We start from the raw sequence: 21,046 nt of genomic DNA on the forward strand, positions 1-21,046 counted from the left end.
AGTGATTGTCATTAATAGAAATGTTTACACACACATATATATACATATATATATATATGTATGTATATGAAAGCCCAAGGGGCATGAAGGTGTCTCTTCACGAAGGGCACCTTCGGAGAGGCCTTTCGGATTATTCACGTCATTAATTAAATATTTAATTAAACTAATTGATCACTAATGAAAGTTTCACAACAAAATAAAGTTTCAACAACAATATTACAAATTATGGACACATGAGAGATAAAACATTCAATAAATTTATTATATAGTAAATCTTTGATCTTCTCCTAACAGCGTGCTTATAATCCAACTGTCGCGTGAGCCCTCCTCTCCGCGTAGTTAGGATTTGTCTTTGGACAACAAGGATCCTAGAAGTCTACGAATGAGAACTTAGAGCATTTTCCGCAAATTATTCGTCCCTCTCCTCGATATCAAAAAGTACTCTTTTTAGGATTGGTTTGAGGATTGGAAGTGCTCCAGTAGATTATCAAACTGATTCCTTTTTAAGACGCAAATACTCACATGCACGTACACCTATGTGAAGACATGTACGCAATTCTACCCCTACGAGCACCTTCAAGAGACTGAGCTGGCTGATCCTCAAGACTGATGAAGTCACCATAGGTGGCTCGCTGTTAACGGACAAGTCACCTAGCACTGAAAGAATATCGTCGGTTAAATCTGGAAATATAATAAAAAAATACGAGCACCCATACTGAGTCAAGGACTCAAACTCGGATGTGCAGATTCCACCACAAGGAACCTGAATTATCAGCTGAACTATGCTCAGTTACCAAAAATTTTTTGGTAATCATCAAAACCCAACCTCTCTCTCACTCATAATGAACAGGATTCATCCCTCTACCCTATCATTTGATGATTGGATTTTGCTAGTTTGCTATAGCAACTATCATAAAAAACATAAAACGCAAAAATAATTTTTGGTAACGGAGAGAGTTTTTTAGGTAAAAGATATAAATAATTGTTGGAGATGCTTTTAAATATAATTTTATTTAGGGCAATGTATAGGTCACCGCTGAAGAAGAGCGCGGGCTCGGGCGGGTGTGGACACATGAGCGGGCATAAAAGCTGGTGCGGATGCGTATAGTGTTTTACTGTTTTTACGGTCGCAGGCAGTCGTGGCATAGTTACCCGTCGGGATTTTGGGCTGTGGTATAGTGAGTGGACGTGCTTTTGCCATGGCCTGGAGAAGGAGATGCAGATGCTGGTGCTCACGACTACATACAAGCGGAGTGGGCATATGCAAGGTTGCATACATGGTCCACGGATTACGAGGAGGGAGGAGGAGGACAACGGATGATGACCCTCTTGTGTCATTATTAGGTTCTTACCCCCTAAAAAAATTTATTAGGTTCTTAGTTCAGTGGTTAGTTACATTCAAATGTTAGTATTTTGTGTAAGAGATTTATATGAATATGATGACCATTAGTTTTGTCTAGTGTAAAAGATAGCTTTTAAATCAAGAGGTAATGTCTAATGAAAGATTTTGGTCTTAAAAGTGAATGAGTTATAATTTCCCCAATGCATTTTTATAACTTTATAAGTGAAGAGTACCAAGATTTCTAGTTTGTTCTACATCAAGTCTTTTTAACGTTCATCGTTAATAGAAGGAAATCATAAATATTACCTAGGTAGAAATTATAATATTAGATACATCATGAAACCAACCATCATAATATGTAACTCTTTCTGTTTAAAACAACTTTGTTTTATAGATATTATTAGTCAAAAAACCATATTGGAGACAGTGTCAATATCTTAAAAATTGATTCTTTTTACAAATCTTATAATGAATTTTGTGTTTTTTTCCGAAACACACAATACAGATGCACCACACTCACATCTATAATCATCTTCAAAAGACTAGGCAAGCAGATCTTAATATTATAGAAGTTACCATTTGCGCCCCTTGACAGGCACATCAGCTACCATAAAAAATATAGCGGTATTAATTCCTAAAATAAATTAAAAATGTGTATTTATGCCAAGTCAAGGACTAAAATCTAAGTGGATAGATTCTCCAATAAAAAACCTAACCAACTGGCCATTGAAATCATATTGAATTATGTTAATCATAATTTAGCCTTAAACAATATGCTTGAGGTGAATTTGTTTTTTAACCAACGATGTTGTACTAATCAATAGCCGAGATGGTTTAATTTGCATCCTTCTTTAGAACCTGGAGTTAAACTTGTTATAATATTTGTTACATACGCATATTTATCCTTATAATTATACACACACAACTCTACCTCTATGAGAATTTCCGATTGACGATGTCACTATAAACGTCTTGCAGTCAACGGGCACGTGGCCTGCCACTAAAAGAATAGTACCAATTAAATTCTAAAATAAAATTAGGAAAATACGAGGATCCAGTGCCGAGTCGAGGGCTCGAACCCGGATAGGAGGTTCGACCACAAGATATATATTACGAGTTGAGATACCCTCAGTTCCTATAATATATTTTTAGTTATGCTATGATTATTATAGATTACATACAATATTTAGTTTACTGTATCATTTATTTGTCAATGGAATTATTGCCACCAAAGTACTCTGCCTTTTTATCTTTTACAGACATACCGTGACTTAAACACGTTGACTATTGATTTGTCTTACAATACAATCAAGATAACATAAGTGCTTCTTTTATTTTCTTTTCTTTCAGTAAGACGCCAACAGACTCTAAAAATTAATCTCTATTAATTTTTAGTAATAATTATAATTGTTTATACAGATTTGGTATCAGTGATTCCCTCAAAGCTTTTGACATATCAGCGAAATAAATTGTTGGACATTACCAAGTCGAACACCTTATACATTTTAGAGTATTACTAATAAATATAGCAAATATATGCTCGTGTGTTGCTCGTTGGTATTTCTTACATCATAGATAAATCCGCAAGCACACGGAATACCATTGTAGCATTTTATCCGTGAGTAATCTCGGGTGTTGTATTTATATTTCCGCAGGGAAGGTGACGATTATAGAATAAGTAAGTTGGTGATCAATTCTTGGTTGAATATTCGATTGCATAAATAGGGGTAAGATAATATATGGATAATGAGGTAGTATGACACACCTGTTACTTAAGCTCGGAGAAAGGAAGACGAAATCTCCTAGGAACTTATGTACTTCTATCTAGATATACAGTTTATATTATACACTTATACTCATACATATGATTATCTCCAGCTTTAGGCTTCCAGGCAATACCGGGAGAACTGCACATGACTGGCTTAGGAGCCACCAGCCAACTCAGCTACTTTATGGACCTCTTACCGCCCTACCCGAACGGAGAGGTTTACGCTGGATGAACAGGGCTGGCACCACCTACCGCCTACCTCGACTAACCATGGGATAGGACCGCATCCGGAAACACTACCCAGACACCATGTCTATATTAATAAGCAATACTCCAGTATCCCGCACGGAGCCCCCACCCTCCGAATGGATAGGCATCATACTAGAGCAAACGTTCAAATACCGGAACCGTTACCGTGGCACAAAATTTACTCATCTAATCATGCAAGGTATAAGGTATGAATACAAACTAATAATAGAGTATATGTCTGACATCGCAGAAGATAAACTATGCAAGTATATAAATCTAGAAGATAACTCTATTAAAGATATCTGAGAATTATAAAGGAAAGTAAAGCTAGACCCATATCGAATACTCTTGGACAATCTCGGGAACTTGAAGAAAAGCTACTTCAGCCTAAACTCCACTAGCCTATGGACTAAGCAAGAGAGAAACTTGAGAATGAGCAACTTAAAATGTGTCTTCGTTTGGAGCCCCCTTTATTTATAGGATGGTTAATGTGGTGCTCGGTCTGCAAAAGAGGTGACTTCATGCAGAACCGACATTGGGAGGAGCTGAGGAGCTGCCACGTGGAAGGGGAAGGTCAGTGGAGCTTAGTGGAAAGGTCGATGGAGTTTAGTCTGGTGTTGGTATTTTTTAACGATCGCAAATAAATCTGCAAGCATACAAATACCGTTGTAGCTTTCACCCAGGAGTATTCTAGGTATTGTATTCCACTGGAAACATGAGTATATTATCTGAGGCTCAGGTTCGTCTAAGGACACCACACTGGATAGAGGAAAGAGGCAAAGAGGATTTCTAAGGTTAGAATCTAAGATAAGATAGAACTATCCTAATTGTTTACTTCGGGCTACTGGCTTCTCCTAGATAAAAACTGGCTTGCTCCAGTAATACGGCACTGGGATATACCCGAACGGGGATGGTTACGCTGAATAGACAGGATTGTCACCACCTGCTACCTACCTCATCTAACCAAAGGATATACCACTACCAACAGGAAAAGTCTAGTCTAGACACCACATCTACATTGTCCTTTACTAACTCTAGAATTGATCTTAGACTAGAGCACCCACTAAACTATAAACTATTGATCCCGTAAACAACTAAAGAACTAGAACTATTACTTAACTAAGAAACTAAAACACAAAAGAAATCACGAATACTTACTTTGATTGATAAGTATCCATCGAGGTACAAGCTGGGAAAGAGTGCCAACAAATCCGGCACTTCCCCGACTTTCCCTCACTCTCTCCCTATTTTCTAACACCGTCGAGGTAGCGCTAAACTTCTGAGGTGAGCCTAAAGCTTGTGTGTGAGAGTGACAACTCAAGAGGGAGCAAGGTGTTGTATTCTAATTCTATCCCCCCTCATATTTATAGGGGTGTCAAGGCAGTGCTCGGCTGGGGATTCAGGTGGATGCAGGTAGAACCGACTTCAGTAGAGCATCAGAGACCGCCACGTGGAAGCTAGAGGCAAGGGGACCACCTCCAGTTCGGCCGAACCATGAGTTCAGCCGAACCAGGGGCACCGCCTCTAGCCACCGCCTTTGGTAGGGTGGCTGGCGGGTGGGCCAAGGTCGGTTGTCCTGGGTAGTTGCCAAGTTACGTCAGTTTGGTTCTGTTTGTGGGCCCTTAATCCGCGTGCTTGCATGTGATTGGCTGGCTATTTGTCACTTGGATTATGCTTGCTCTGGTGGACCCTTTGATCCATGTGAGGCTAAACAGTGCGTCCTGATTGGTCAGTGTTTTGTGCTTTAGATTCAAAGCCCAAATTCAATTGCACACATATTTAGACCAGCACATGTGGAATTCATTAGATAATTGTAACGCTCACGTTTTTATCTTATTTAAATTGCATTACCAATCACTCGCTTAAAAATCTTTTAAACCTTTTCCGCCGCTTGAGCTCCCAAAGCCCACCTCCCAATTTTCCGCCGTTCCGACATCGCGCAGTCTCTTCCTCTTTTTCCGCAGAGCCACCTATCCCTTTTCCTTTTCCACTTGCCCCACCATCCCGTTACATCACCATCGTGTCGCGGTCGGCCGCGTGCGCCTGCCCGGCCGCGATCGTCGGTGCCGCGCGCGTGTCCCCTCTTTTCTTTTCTCATATTTTGTTCAAATCCATTTTATTTCTCTCTTCTAACTTTTTCCCCATACTCTTTTTTTTTGCGCTGGCTTCCTCTTTCTTTTTCTCCCCTATGCTGCCTGCTGCCTGCTCGAGCTGTAGCCCGCTCCTTGCACGCACGCGCGGGCCAGCGCACGACCCGCCGCTGCCCCCGTTGCTGGCCGTGCACGCACGCTCGCATCACACCGCCCGCGTCATGCCACGGCCGCCGCGGCCGCTACTACTCGCTGTGCCACTGCGTGCCTGTTGCCCGTGCACGCCAAGCCGGCATGCGGCCCGCTGCTGCGCCGGCCCGTCTCCGTCCCGTCCCCTCGCCCTCGCAGCTTGCGCCTTGTCCCCGAGCATCCCAGCCACCATTAATGGCGAGGCTCTTGTACTGCCCGTGACCCTCCCATGCCGGCCATCTCCCCTCTTCCTCTCGGCCTATAAATCAGACCCCAAGCCGCCCCTCACTCCGCCCACACCGCCCCAGCACCTCCCCTCCTCTACCTCACGCTGCCGCTCACCATTGCCGGCCACCACCCATCTCCGTGGATAGCCCTCCGTAGACCGTCTCCACACAAGGTGAGGGCCGGAATCAGACCCCTCGGTCACCTCTCTATTTTTCCCTCCTCCCCAGGCGTTGCCATGCACCAGGGGGCTAGCGCCCATGAGCTGGCCGCCCCCCTCCTACCGTTCCCCTCCCCCTCCTGTTCTATCTCGAGGAAGAAGAAAGGCAGACTTGTGCATAACCCCCTCCATATTTTCTCCTTATGCAGTCCGCAGCCCTCCATTTCATGTGATATTATGTTCTGAATCAATTCCAAACTCCACCACGCATCAAATATTCTCTTCAAGTATCAGGATCCACATCCGACAAATATAATAGTTTTCTCTATTTTTTTAATCGAAGCTCTCTATTTCCCTCTTTTTTTTAAGCTCGTCGGCGAACTTTGTTTTTATTGTGTGATTGTTTGTGTGTTGTAGCTTACGGTGTGACCGAGGAGGAGCAAGACCGCGAGCCGGAGCCCGAAGACCCATACCTTGAGGAGGAGCTTCCGGAAGGCTTTGAGGACGGCAAGTCCAATCCCATCCTTTGATGCATATTTATCCTAGTTTTATAAACACAACCTATTGGCCTGATTTATAAAATGCATTGTTGCAAGACATGGTTGGATAGCCACCCCTTGATTGCTATGATGATTCCTTGATGACCTAGATTAATGTCTATATAGGGTTTGCTCTGCTGGACGTTAACTACCGCTAGATATGCTTAGGACCTTTTATTCCCTTTATTATATTTTAATCATGACCACAACGCGCTTTATCGAAAATAATGGTGTGAGTGTTATAAAAGATAAAATAGGATTTTGGGAAAATAAAAGAAGGATATAATCTAATGAGATGGACGATGTTTCCTGTGTGAAATGCCACGAGTGAGCTTGCACCTTTGTAGTTGAGCATGGTTGGGAGATGTCCGTCTTGTCAATGTAAGGATGAACTGAGGTGTCCTCTTGCCTAACCCACTTATCGTACAACCACTCGACCGTTGTGTGGAGTCTGGTAGCATTAAAACTTGGATCCTTTGTGTAGGATCAACCCCACTTATTATTCGAATACTACAGAAATATTTTGAGAAAACTCTTTTATTAACTGAACCCTTGCATGTGTAAAACCTCGTTTTATCGCAAATGAACCCTAGCCTTACCCTTGATATATCCTATGCATGATCTTTATTATCTCCCTCCGTGGGTGTGGTTGGATTTGTTGAGTACGTATGTACTAACTCTTGCCTAGTTTTTACAGAGGAGGATCCGAACTTCGTTCCTGAAGACGTTGAGTAGGTCGCCGTCCTGCACCCAACCTTGCCTGTGGTTTAGGGTCTCCATAGGAAGCTTACCATGGTGCAAGACTCTGATGTTATCTTAGATTTCATTAGCACTTTAGTTTGGCTTGTAGTCCTTATGTTGTCCCTCTTGATAGTGGCACTTCAGTGCTCGCTACCTCGACGGTTTGTACGGTAATGAACCATCTGATGTAATAAATGTGTTATCAGCCTCGTGGGACTGATATTTGTATCACATTTAGTCACCTTGGATGAGGGGACGCTTCAGGTGGTATCAGAGCCGTAGGTTGGCCGTAGGACGCGACCCTTAGGACCGAGGACATTTTCTAAGCCGTTTCCCACTAGATCTTTCCCCACTTAACTCACCTTTCCACACAGCACTTACCTTTGGCCCTTGTCTGGTTCCAGATGGCTGACAATGGATGGAGTGACAGAATCTGCCCCGTAGAGCCTGGCCTCTTGAAGTTATTGCTACTCAGCCTAGAACGCATCGGAGTTGTGGACCCACCGGAGTACACCTACCGGGAGTACAACTTCAGAGGCACCCTTTGGTGTGACCTGATGATCTTCATGGGAAAAAGCACACTCTACCCCGATATGGATGTGACATTCAGGTGCTTAGAATTAAAACACACTAAAAGCTAGTAGAAAGTATGTATGTTTGATTTTGTATAGGTGTGCTAACATTTGAATGCAAAAGGGAAAAGGATATTTAAGTAATTTTGAAAAATGTAGGTCCTTTAGTGTTAAATGGGTGAGAATGGGAGGTAAAATCCTAATGTATGAAGGTTGTTTTGCAAAATTCAAGAACTTGCTTTTAAATCACAAATATAGATGAAACTACACATAGGATGTAAGTGTAGTGTAGTTTTTAAATAGGATTTAATTAAAGTTTAAAACTTTGCCAAGTTTTATGTTAGTTTCAAATCCTTAGCTCTTCTGCAATAGAACCTTAAAGAAAAGTTGTAGATCTTGCTAAACCCTACACTTTTACTTTTGGGCACATTTTCATTTGAGCTATGGTTTGAAAGTTATCTAGTCTTTATAGTGGAGTCCCTACACTTTCGGGAAATCACAAACAGGTCCCATTCGTCTACCTCCAGCCCCCTCCTCCTCTGTTTCTCTGCCCGACGCCCCGCCGCCGCTACGCCGGCCATGTGCCGCGCACCCGCCGCCCCCGCGGCGCTCTGAGCTGTGCCACGTGCCCTCCTACGGCTTGCCCGCCACCTTCCCGCACTCGCGCTGGCCTGCTCCCGCCTCTCCACGTCGCGCCGCCACCGCCCGAACCGCCACGCGTGCCGCCGACATCGCCAGCTCTTGCTCGCGCGTGCGGTGCCTCTCCCGGCCTTAAAACATGCTCAGCTGCTGCTCTGTGATCTTCTTTACTCACCCGAGCACCTCTATTCCACGGCATTTCCTCTCCCCGAGCGCAGCTCCTCGCCGGACTTCTGCCGCACCCTCTGGCCGCCGTCGACAACCACCCACGCCGCTTCCCATCCCCAGTCCAGCACTCCTAGAGCACCACCGTGACTCCCTGCAGCTCACTGACCCATCCAATTTCGCTTTCCCGCACCCGAGCATCATTCCCCGCAGCGCCGGCGAGCTCAAGCTCCGCCGCCGCTCGGCCTCGCCGTTGACCCGACGCTACAGAGCCCCTCAACCCCAACCAAGAGCACCAGCAGCACCGCATCATCCCATAGAAGCTTTCTAGCTACTCCTCCACCGCCCTCCGGCACCCCAACCACCGGAACGCCGTCGACCTCCCTCGGAGCTCCGCCGCCCCCTCTGCTTCGCCGTCGATACGCCGCCACATCCCCTCTCTGCCTCAACCCCGGCAACACCCAAGACCGCCGTGAGTCCCTGAGCATTTCCCCTCACTTGCCCCTCGCCGCCGGTGAGCTCTCTCGCCAGAATTTGATCGGCATCGATCGGACTTCCTGTGTATCCCGGCCAAGGACCCAATTGCAACGATTCAAAATTTTCCAGGAGCCTTTCTGTAGAAAACTAATACCCCTCTCCAATTTCAAATCAGCCAACTTGTAATATTCATAGGAATTTGTAGAAAAATCCAAAAATAGCCAAACCAATTTTGTTGTACTCCTGAAATCTAGCTCTACAACTTTTATTAGTAGAGTTCAGTTTGAAACTAAATATTTTTAGAGTTCTTTTAAAGATTAGCAAAAGGGTATCTTGGGTGTAACTTTTGCATATTAACTTTGTTACCTGTGAAATTTGGTAAGTAGCCTATTTAAGGTATAAATAATCTTGTGTGAAAAATTCACCTATGATGCTACACTCTAGCTTAAGTTAATTTAAACTATTGCAAAGTAAGCTTGAAAGGGGTTTAAATTTAATTAAGCATGCTACTAAGGATTTTATACCTAGATCTTTTTACCATACAATGATCTGCAATAGAGTAGTCTATAGTAAATATTTTAGGAATTTACAACATTGTTTTGCTTAAAGTTTGCATTTAAACTTGAAATTTAAACTTAATTCAAACATCATAACTTTTATTTTTATAAAATTATGAAAAATTCAAGGTAAGCTTATCCACTAGAAATAAGTTTATCCACAAAAATTCAAGGCCATAGCCTTTACGAATTTCAAATTAAAAATCAAACCTATTAAACTAATTCAATTAATTCAACTAATTAAGCTCAATTGGAATAGAGAACCAATAATAAGTTTATATTTAACCCTCTTGCTTTATGAGTTTGAGTGTATTAACCTGTTGGATTGCAACTTTATTGTGAAATAAAACTCTTAACTCGGGAACCATCTAATCAAGTCATTGCATATCATGTAGAGTCAACGACACTCGACGACGGAGACTATGAGCTAGTCCCGGAACAAGAGCAAGGGTTTTCTGAAGACCCAGTAAACATCATCGAGACTCTAACTGAAGCTCCGAACCAAAGTTCGGAAGTCTCTGACACCATTGACCCTAGCCCCGCTCAAGAAGGCAAGCCCCGGTGCATAACCCAGTATTTCAATTTACTACAATTTTATATTTATATCTTGCATTAAGTCTAGGAGTTGAAATGGAACCCTAGATGCATGAATCCTAGGAACCTATGTATTGTGCCCGAGTCCTTATCGCATGGATGCTCTGCTAATAGGACCGGTAGAAGTCGGGTGATTTCCTGTCACTCGCGCGATATAGGAGTTGAATGCTTACTATTCTGCAATCACTATAAGGATGATGGACAGGGTCATGTGCAGTATCATGACTTGGAAGGTTACCCCATCTGTGTTGATAAAAGTTGTTAAGGTCGCAGTGTGTGGTAGTGGTGGCTAAGCGTTTAAAAGTACTAGCCACATACCGAGAAATATGATAAAGCGGTAAGCCTAGTACCTGATTGGCTCGGCAAATGGACATGTCTCCACCACTCGATTATTTGGTTTCTGTTGTACACACGCACCGACGTGTGGGAGTACGTTCTGTGTAGCAGACAGGAGTACGATCATGTAGTTGTGCTACAGACATATGTCCTGCACAATTGGTGTGCGTACGGTCCTGCAGTCGCTTGTGGTGGCCCTGATCCGCAACTCGGAATATGATTGAAACGGTTGCTTCGGAACAATCTTTGGATGTTCCAAGCGTGTGAGTTAGGTTTACCCTCGCAAGGTTTGGAAATTCGATTCAGAATCATCCGTTTCTCGCGGAGATTGAGACCTCTTATTCCTTCTGCCACATAGAGTAAGAACAGTAAGCATTATGGAATGATCTGGATGGATGTTAATCTCTACCTTGTTTGTCTAGAATAGGTGCTTACCTAGAATGGTTAATGAGACTAGAATCTGAAAGCTAAAACATGAAAGTAGATTATACTCTTTGTTGCTTTTCAGCTGAAATTAAACTCAGAACCATTACAAGCCAGCATAAGTCTAGTTACATGGCTAAGTATACCATGACCCGGTTAAGTCTTGCTGAGTATTAGCATACTCAGTCTTGCTAGTCTATTTTTCAAGTATGACCTTTGAAAACCCCACGAATGGTTCCGCATGGCCAACTTCTGTTCCATTTGGCTGGTCCGTGGAGTGGGATTCGTCCCCGGCTGACAGTGACCCTCCTGAATAATGCCATGCTTCAGGCTAAGTGTGGTGTCAACCTTCACGACGTGTGTAGTCGCGTGTTAATTTTTCTTCCGCTGTGAACTTGACAAGCATGTTTAGCTTGTCATTTTAAACAATATTTGTTGATTACCTTAAGTTTAAAACGGTTTGTAATAATGTTTAATACTCTGTGAACTAAAAGTTGATGAGCTGTTGTGCGATTGTAAACTCGCCTTCGTGCGAGGTAAACCTGCTTCGATCCTGTTGAACCATGGTTGCATCGGGTGGAGACCCGACAGACCAATGGGTTGTTCCGTTTGAAGTGCGTTAGGTTAGTATCGGCTGTATAGCGATGGCTAGCACACTTGAGCCAGAATAATTCAAGCGGTTCTGCCATAGTGGACCCCTGGTTCATCTCCACCACTGGCTTTGGGTTCCCAGACACCTACCGAAAGGCTGCCCGAAAAGCCCTGCGATGCCTACGCTTGGTCTATAAGCATCATCTTCAGCGAACTCCTATGGGATTTTTCCCACCTGCTAGAGGAAGACGACGCTCATGGATTGCCCGGATGAGAGGATTGGGAAGGGAAGAAGAACTAGAAGATATGGTTTCCCACCTATCCATTTACCTCACCGGCCTAGACCGACTTTACCGCGAACAGGCAAAACAATTGAAGCACCAGATCCGCAGGGCAGAAAAGGCAGGACAAGAGTTGGAAATACAATGGAGGAGAACAATAGAAGCTGAGGCACAAGCTGAGAGTTCCCTAGCCTCTCTCGAAGACATATGGCAAAGCAACGCTCGAGAAAGGGAATGTATCGAGGCACGCAGAAGAGAAGCTGGATTACTGGAAGGAGAACCCAGAGAAACCCATTGGGATAAGGGCACTCAGACCGAAGATGAGGTATTGGAGCAATATCTTCCACCAAAGAAGTGCCCTAACTGGATCGAGGAAGAATCCCCTTGGGAAGAGTAGAGTACCTAAGCTAGATGTTATCTTAGATTTCATGGGCACTTTAGTTTGGCTTGTAGTCCTTATGTTGTCCGTCTTGATAGTGGCGCTTCAGTGCCCGCTACCTCGACGGTTTGTACGGTAACCATCTAATGTAATAAATGTGTTATCAGCCTTCTAGGACTGATATTTGTATCACATTTAGTCACCTCGGATGAGGGGACGCTTCAATAATATACCTATGCTAATGTTTTCCCACTGATTTTATATGTATTATGCAGGAGTTGACGCTCTAAAAGTGGTCCGTAACGAGTGTCAACACCAAGTTCGGGTTCGGCCGACCTGGCCAGTCTACCTACCGACTTCCCCTTTGGTTGAGTCACTGGTAGGTGGGCCCCTATGGCGGTTTTGTATGCATTGGCGCTGTTCTAAGTCGGTTGCATGCTCTGGTGAGCTTTTTGATCCATGTGAGGTTGAACAACGTGTTCTGATTGGTCGATAGTTTTTGCCTTGGATTCAAGAATGTGTTTTTCCTCCATTTCTGCTCAAATTTCTGCATAGTACTATTTTCCATGGGATATGTGAAATTGATATTATTTAGGATAAATATGAGTGCAAGAAATATTAGTTCTTTCAACTTTTAGATTAAATTGACGGTAGTTCTAGATTAAATTGACGGTAGAATTCAGTCCCTAACTAGCGTCATCATTGCTTCGGGCAAAACTATATAAATACATTTATCAACATATTATAATACTAAAAGTGATTTTTATCTAGTACGTGTCGGACAAGGATTTCAATCTTTTCTGATTTTACTTGCAAAGCGCTAATTCTATATGCTTTCGGTCCAATTTCGATTCAATTTTTCTTCATCCAAGGATTCACCACCATCATAAATCCCACGAGGACACACGAAAATTAATGATGAACAGGGTTCTCCTTTTAGAAATAAGTAAAGACTATCAAATATGTTCACACCTTGCTACGAAAAGCTATATAGATATATTGATTAGCATATAAAAGATATGTATTATATACCATATTTATTTTATAATAACATAGTACGTGTGGAAGACTTCAATCTTTTTCTATTTTACTCGCCAAGCGTTAATTCTAGGTGATTTTGGACCCTTAATTCAATATACGGTCATCCGGATTCACATTAGAACTCGGATTGACGGATAAATGAATCATTGCTTGCCTTACAAATAGTAGAGAAGAGATAAAATTATACGAATTATTGTTCACAAATACTAGTAGGATTCAATGGGCATATAACCTGACTATTTATCAATCAAAATTAATAAAATCAACTTTCTAAATTTCAATATATCAATATAAAATTTATTATAGCACGTAGGTCAATAAAACATAAAAATTATGGGGCCTTTTCCGCAGAAAAAGTATAGTCATATTTTCTCTGAACCCACGCATTCTGATCATTTATTTATTCCAGCATAGATAGATGCGTATCAACTTATCACTCCTCATCTGAATTTGCTACACGTACGCACGCCACCCTCCACCGACTTCATCGTCTCAGCGACCTCCCCCACCGGAATTTCGGGGTTCCCCTCATCCGACCGCCACTGCCTTCGTCACCACCACGCCGGCGATGGACTCGCCGACGTCCCTGCCTCTGCTGAACTCTCTGCCCCCGGTGAACTGGGACGCGCTGGATGCCCTCGTCCTCGACTTCGCCAGATCCGACCGGCTCGTCGTTCCTCCGCACGCTGCCCCCGCTGACGCCGCCGACGCCACCTGCCCCTCGCCGCCGTCTTCCCCTTCCTCCTCCACCACCACCGCCACCTCCTCCGCTCCCTCCTCTTCCTCCTCGTCGTCGTCGTCCTACCGCTCGCGCCTCCTCATCCTCCGCGCCCGTCGCGCACTCGAGGCGGGCGATGTCGACGCAGCTCTCGCGCTCCTCCGCGCCCACGCGCCCGCCGCGCTCGCCGACCACCGCCTCCTATTCCACCTCCACAAGCAAGTACGTTGCCCTTCCCTCCTTGGTCTCCATCTACCTCTGCGCGCTTGTGCTTCAGACTTCAGACATGATTGAGTTTGTGTGGCGATGCAGAGGTTTGTAGAGCTGATGAGGAGGGGCACGGAGGTGGACAGGGAAGCCGCGCTCGACTGCCTGCGCACGGCGCTCGCGCCCTGTGCGCTCGACGCCTACCCGGTGAGTGCTGCTGCTACGACTCCCCACCTCTCACCTGAGCCCGGTGTTTGGGTGTCAAATTGATGTACTTGATGCGAATTTAGTGTTGGGACTATGTACTGAACCTTAGCGAGTGACCCATGGCATGCTGAAAATGTCAAATTGAGTAAAAAGTTCTGCATGTATATGCTATTGAATCATGACTCATGAGTAGTGTTGAAAATTTGTGGGAATTGCCAGGCTTGCTGTTGTTTGACCTGAATGATTTGAACCTGCAATTGTGGGTCTATATATAGTGAGAATTGATTGGGGATGGTCATGATTCCTTGTTTTGCCATTGTTTCAAACGGCACACGGATTTGGGTGTCCGATTCGGCAGAAAAAAAGGACATGAGAAATACTGCTGGGAGTCAGAATCAGACTTAAGATTACCTGTATCCGACTTGGGTTTGGGCTATCCACTTATATTAGCAGCTTCTATTTAGAACACGCGTGGTAGAGTAGCACTGGTTAAATTGGCCTGGACATGGTTAATCTTTACTAAAATCCATTTTTGAAGAGGGTTCTTACGGCCCTACTGCAATTGAACATTGGGTCTGACCACAGTTAACACATTACTAAACAAGTTTTGTTTACAAAAATGATTGACTATTCATGGAAAGCTGGGAGATAATTCAATGACACTGTTTCCAAATTGCTCTATTCTATTATGGCCATGGATGCCTTTTGAAACATGCCATGGCTAAGTGGTAATTCATCAGATAATTAGTTTATAACTGGCAATTCTGAGGCAGGCATGCTTATGTATTTGTTTTTTCATCAAGATAACTACACCATGGAAGGTTAATGTTTTAAAAATTTATGGGTTACAGCCATGGAATTCCAGGTTCCAAATACTTGCTCTTTCTTTAGGCTTAAGGATTTAAACCCACACAATTGCCTTTTTGCTTTTTCATTAGGTTTATTTGGTACAAAGGTTAACTATGTAAAGTTAACATGCCCTTTCATACAATTAAACTGGTAAAATATTATGTATTCAGATTGCTAGTGGATCTTCATTAAACTGACCTTGTAATTTAAGGACAATTGGGATATATCTATCTGCTACTGGACCCTCTTCCATGGAATATAACTATGCCACTCCAGGTTGCCCTCGTTATCAAGAACCATTGTTCTTTTATGGGAAATTAACTGAGATACTGGAACAATAAGTGGGATAGAGCTCCTATTGTTCCTTCAATTTAATTCCCATTAAATGGATATACTACTAGGAATTTTTCTACTGCCCCTGTCATTTCCTGTTCAAACCTGGGGATAGCAAATTTCAGATGTATTGGTCAGCCATAAATCGAGCATAAATACCAAAGGAGCTTCATGCAGCACCTAGAATACATTCAACAGCTAAATCTGATTGTTTCAGTTCCTATCTATTTAGATGAAAACTTAGGATACCTGAATAAGCACATTTATTCTAGCATTTTCTTTGAAGTTTCTTTGTGCTTGTTTGGGTCTTGCGTACTGAATATTGATATGTTGATATGTTCTGAAGGAAGCTTATGAGGAGTTCAAGCACATAATGCTTGTCTTGATATATGACAAAGATGATCAATTATCGCCAGTTGTCAATGAGGTATGCAGGGCCTGTTATGTCCATATTATGCTGGTGTTATAGCTGAGAATAATGGCATGGATATGTTAATTATTTTTACCTTTTATGTTTAATAGAATTACTTTAGAAGGTGTGTATCAATTTACACCAATTACTAGATTCAAGCTGAAAAGCTTGTAATTTTTCTTGATAAGTAAGGAATTTTTACCACATGACTTCCTTCAAAATTTAAGTTGCTTTGTTGTAATTCTATTAATTGATAGTATGCTTCTTGGTACTCAGACATGAATTCCTTACCATTGAAATACTATGTTTTCTGGCTTCTTCGAACTTGTATGTTAGGAAACATTACTTTTTTTGCTTCTACATCTGTTTCTCAACTTTCGAGAGGTTGGCAGTTCTTGTCAAGCTGTAGGCAAGTTCTTTCAGTTTCTCATATGAATCATTTCTTCCTTCTGAAACCTTTTGCTCTACAGTGGTCTATAAAGAGGAGGTTTGAACTTGCTGGTTTGCTATCATCTATACTAAGAGCCCATTTACAAGCTTATGATCCTATTTTGTCAATGATCTTAAGATACTTAATAAGGTACCTAGTACAGTACATTCTCCTGTCTTTTCAAAAATAGTTGGTTAGCCTACCTTCCTATGCCACCTGACAATCTTACAACACTTGAATAGCATTCACAAGGTATATTGCATGCGCCAAGGAATTTCATCACCTATATCTGATCTTACTGAGCGACTGCTCTTTGAGGATCGTGATCCACCTGTGGTTCCTCAGGAATGCTCACTAGAAGCACCGCCATTTGATGAGGCAAGCGTTTCTCGTTAATTATTAAGTACACTATGCTCTCTGCACCAGCTTTTGATATTTGGATATTAGGTTGACGTTCAAGCCCTAGCGCATGCTGTGGAGTTGACAAGACAAGGTGCTGTTGATAGCTTGAAGTTTGCTAAAGGAGATTTATATCAAGCATTTCAGGTCGTATTACTATTTCAAAATTTAAATATGAAATTATTCATATGATTATGGAATTTTTGTTTCCATTTGTCTTAATTTCTATTAAACTTACAACATTTAGTTTTCATGTAACTTAAGCAACAGAGTTGATCTTGTTAATGGTTTAGTTTTTAAGCTTTGTTATAAATGTTAGGAGATACATATTTATTTATTCTGTTTTCAAAATTTTGGAAACAGAACTTCATATGCCATGAATCCATATTTTCCCTTCTAGAACTTAATTCCTATGACATGAACCCTGTGGCTGTATGAACTCCTTTACTCTACAGTGGTCTGTAAGAGGAGGTTTATGTACTTTTCCTGAGAATCAAACAGCACCTTTCTGGTGTTCTGGGGATCTCACCTTTCTGAGATTTGTCTAGCATTTTATTGACCTTTTGAGTTCTACGTTGTTTGCCTCAAGTTTCTTCTTTCTCTTACACACTTGTCTTTGTAATTATAACACACTGCACTCTTCTTTCTCTTACACACTTGCCTTTGTAATTATAACACACTGCACTTTCTGCTTTTTGCAACCACTGTGTAGTACACCTGTATGCATGCATGCCTGTTAGATTAGTGTAAGAGGTTATCATGAATGGGGAGGGCTAATATGCTGATTTAACAGCATTACAGCAGAGCGGATAGGTTGGAGTCGGTTCTTCTGTTTGAAGTTGTCTATCAATTTTACAGTTCTTGTGAGTATAAAGAGAAATTTCATGTGAAGGTTATGTATCTCCCAAACCTATGTTTGAGGGGCTAAACTATTACATTACATGCTTCCTATACATTTCACTGAATAAGGATACAACAAGTATGCAACAGTTAATTTGATGGAAAAATTGTAGTTTGGACCTTCACCATTCAGTAAACAATTGTTTGTCGCACAGTATGATCATCATTTGTTGGCTTGTTACTTGATACAGTATGAACCTTCTGTTTTCTTAAATTTTATGTTTCTTAGTGTTCCTTTGTTTCCTCCTTGGCTTAATTCCTATTAATGTAAGTTTATCTATGTAAACATGGCAGAACGAATTGTGCCGAATGAAATTGGACCTGACACTTCTGGATAAACTTGTACACGAGTATTGTATATACAGGGGCATAGTTGAAGGCGGTTCCCACGTTCTTCCTGGTAAATGGCTGGACATATAGCCTGCATGCAATTTCTTGCTACAAATAAGCAATTTTCTGTTAGAATTAGATTTCTGTTGTAGCATTAATGAAAATTGTTTTTCTCTTATATTTGTAGGAACTGCTGAATTGGAATGTAAGCAAAACAATAATGTCAATAATGAAACACAGCTTGAATGTGAAATGGCTAACAATCAGAATGGAGATTGTAGCACTAGTGATATCACCCGTGATGATTCTTGGTCCAGAAGGTTACGTAGGGTTAGAAGTAGTACATCTGGGCAGCGAAGACGAAAGAGATGGAGAGGGCGGGTAGATGATCTAGATTATGCCTGTGAAGCCTTGTTGGATGCAAATAAGCATGATAGCTTGTCTCCTGCCCTTGACATGGATGAAGATACTGTGGTAGACCAACAGGTGAACTTTATAATTCATTTTTCCCTGCCTGGAAATTAGATTGTTGATAGAAAGTCATTGATGATTATACACCCTTCTTTAGGACTTGGTGGCAAATTCTAATACATCTGATACTAGAAACATGGAAGATCAGAAATATGAAGTTGTCCTGGAGATGCAGGATCTCACACGAAAAGGGATGGCTTCCAAAGTTGTTGAGGAAATAAGCAGTATAGATCCTGAGTTCTTTCCACAAAACCCTATTCTTCTTTTTCAGTTGAAACAGGTGAGGTCCTACATGAGAATCAGCAACTTTCTGTGCCTCTGATTGGAACTGTTATGTACTTAATTTTTTGTCCATTTCAGGTTGAATTTCTTAAGCTAGTGGCTTCTGGTGATCATGTTGCTGCTCTCAAGGTAGCATCCACTCATCTGGGACCTCTTGCTGCCAATAACCAAGCTTTGCTGAAGCCCTTGAAGGAGACTTTGGTAACATTGATTAAACCCAATGAAGATATACTGAATGGAGTATCTTTGCCGGTTCTTGCAAGTTCTCTCCAGGTTTGTCCAGTGTTTTCATATTGTGACTTGTGAGTCAATATTGCTTCTGTGGTAGACTAGAATTAACATTAAAAGGAATTTTTACTTGGCTCTAGACTTTTGTTTCTTCAATCGAAGTTAGTGAAAACGAGGCTTGAGTATGTTTGTCTAGAGTAATGTTGGATGGTGTCAGAACATGCTTTCTTTTATAGGTTGCAATGAGCAGGAGGCTTGGTATTGAAGAACCCCAGCTAATGAAGATAGTCAGAGCAGCAATCCATACACACACTGAATGGTTTAAGCTTCAGATGTGCAAGGACCGATTTGAGCACTTTTTGAAGATTGATTCTCTGAAAGAGGTTAATCCACCAGTGGGCAGTTGCAGTATGTCCAAGGGCCATACAGATGAATGTGGCAATGGATCATCTCAAATCACAACATGTTCAAGTGGCAAGGTGCCAGATGAAGGTAGCAGCCCTCAGGTCTCATCAGAAGCTGCCTGTGATGAAAATGCTATACTAAAGGTTATGGTAAGTAATATAAGAGGATGTAAGTTCTCCGCTAGGTGAGGATGCAAGTTTGTTTTTCTTGCCTAGCCTTAGTTTTCCGCTAGGTGACAAGAAGTTTCTTTATTTTGTGGGGTTGCCTTGCCTCCACTAGTGTAGCTTTCTATGCTCCCTCTTGGAAGGGAAAATAGCAAACGTATCCTCTATCTCAGTGTGGTTTGCTGGTTTTCTATACACACTACATTAGAAAAACTTATTACAGTTTTCCTTCATTGCCATACGTTTTGCTTATTACAGTCTACTCAGATTTTATCTTCGTTTGCCAAACTGTTTTATATGTATGAAGAACTTTTGTTAATAACCAGTTAGCCACTACTCAGATTTTATCTTAAGGTCAAGACTTCAAAAAATGTTTCAGCTTCTTGCTCGGTGTTTCACATCTGCCGTGGTGTCCTTAAAAGTTTCCTTAAGAGGCAAACTGGGATTTTCATCTCAATTTCTTAAAAACTCAGTGGAAAGTTGTTGCCCTGTTCGACTAGCTAATTTCTTCTTTTTGGTATCAGATGATCATGATTAGGCATCAATACCTAAGTTTCATTAATGACTTTGACCACAATTTAGTTATGATTTTTTTGAAAAGCTAATTTAGTTATGAATTTATCATCTCGGTATTTGTATATGATTCAAGATTCTATCTTTATTTTTTTAGGAATTTCTCGCCTTGCCGAGGGCTGATGCCATCCAACTCCTCATGCAGTACAATGGAAATGCAGAGACAGTCATCCAACAGATCTTTCAATAGTGCTTACTGTAAAAACATGCCATACGTTTTGCTTGTTTCAAAACAAAATTCTTTGTGAATACTTTTCTTGCCTTGTACATGAGATTCTGATAGCACTAGGCTACGTTCCTTTTTCCTGTATATTTGCTCGTCACTTCATCCATGTAACACCAAAGCATAGCATAAAACGAACTCAAATGACAGTTTTCAAGCAAGTCACAAAGGAATAATGGGGATGTTTTTGAAGTTGTTGAATTCTGTGTGGGTGAAATGTATAGTGCTTCGTTGTGTCATCATGTGATACCATAATAAATAACATAGTGATAGCACTTCTGATCTTTTAGCCAATTTCTTCTCGGTCTCAGTTCTAGATATATGTAAAACCAGGACCTACCAGGATCAAATGTTGTGACTATTGGCTCTCGTACAGGAGAGTACCCTTTATGGGCAGATCTGTGAAAGGATTTCAGTTTCGTTTGTTTGGTAATAGGCGAAGTTATGTCGCGATAGGTAGGGGATCCGGGTGTGTTGCGAACTTGCGATAGGTAGGGGATCCGGGTGAGTCTTCCCTACAGTACCTCATTGATAGGTGGACAGGTAGTGGGGTCTAA

At 42.0% G+C, this 21,046-nt stretch overlaps 1 protein-coding gene across 1 annotated transcript; it reads left to right on the forward strand.

Annotated features, from left to right (window-relative positions):
- The first annotated feature begins 13,782 nt into the window (after positions 1-13,782).
- Positions 13,783-20,690, forward strand: LOC112875953. The gene is made up of 12 exons (XM_025939962.1): positions 13,783-14,298; positions 14,389-14,490; positions 16,019-16,099; positions 16,555-16,664; positions 16,757-16,892; positions 16,962-17,060; positions 18,108-18,213; positions 18,331-18,629; positions 18,712-18,894; positions 18,975-19,169; positions 19,361-19,678; positions 20,364-20,690. Exons 1-12 carry the CDS (start codon positions 13,927-13,929, stop codon positions 20,454-20,456), a joined length of 2,094 nt encoding a protein of 697 aa, XP_025795747.1. The 5' UTR covers positions 13,783-13,926; the 3' UTR covers positions 20,457-20,690.
- The last annotated feature ends 356 nt before the right edge of the window (positions 20,691-21,046 follow it).

Source organism: Panicum hallii, chromosome 9, assembly GCF_002211085.1.
Source record: "Panicum hallii strain FIL2 chromosome 9, PHallii_v3.1, whole genome shotgun sequence".
NCBI lineage: Eukaryota > Viridiplantae > Streptophyta > Magnoliopsida > Poales > Poaceae > Panicum > Panicum hallii.

Coding starts and splice junctions, on each gene's coding strand:
- LOC112875953 (XM_025939962.1), top strand. CDS start 13,927: ATGGACTCGCCGACGTCCCTGCCTCTGCTGAACTCTCTGCCCCCGGTG. Junction 14,299..14,388: donor TATTCCACCTCCACAAGCAA/GTACGTTGCCCT, acceptor GTGGCGATGCAG/AGGTTTGTAGAGCTGATGAG. Junction 16,665..16,756: donor ATCTTAAGATACTTAATAAG/GTACCTAGTACA, acceptor ACACTTGAATAG/CATTCACAAGGTATATTGCA.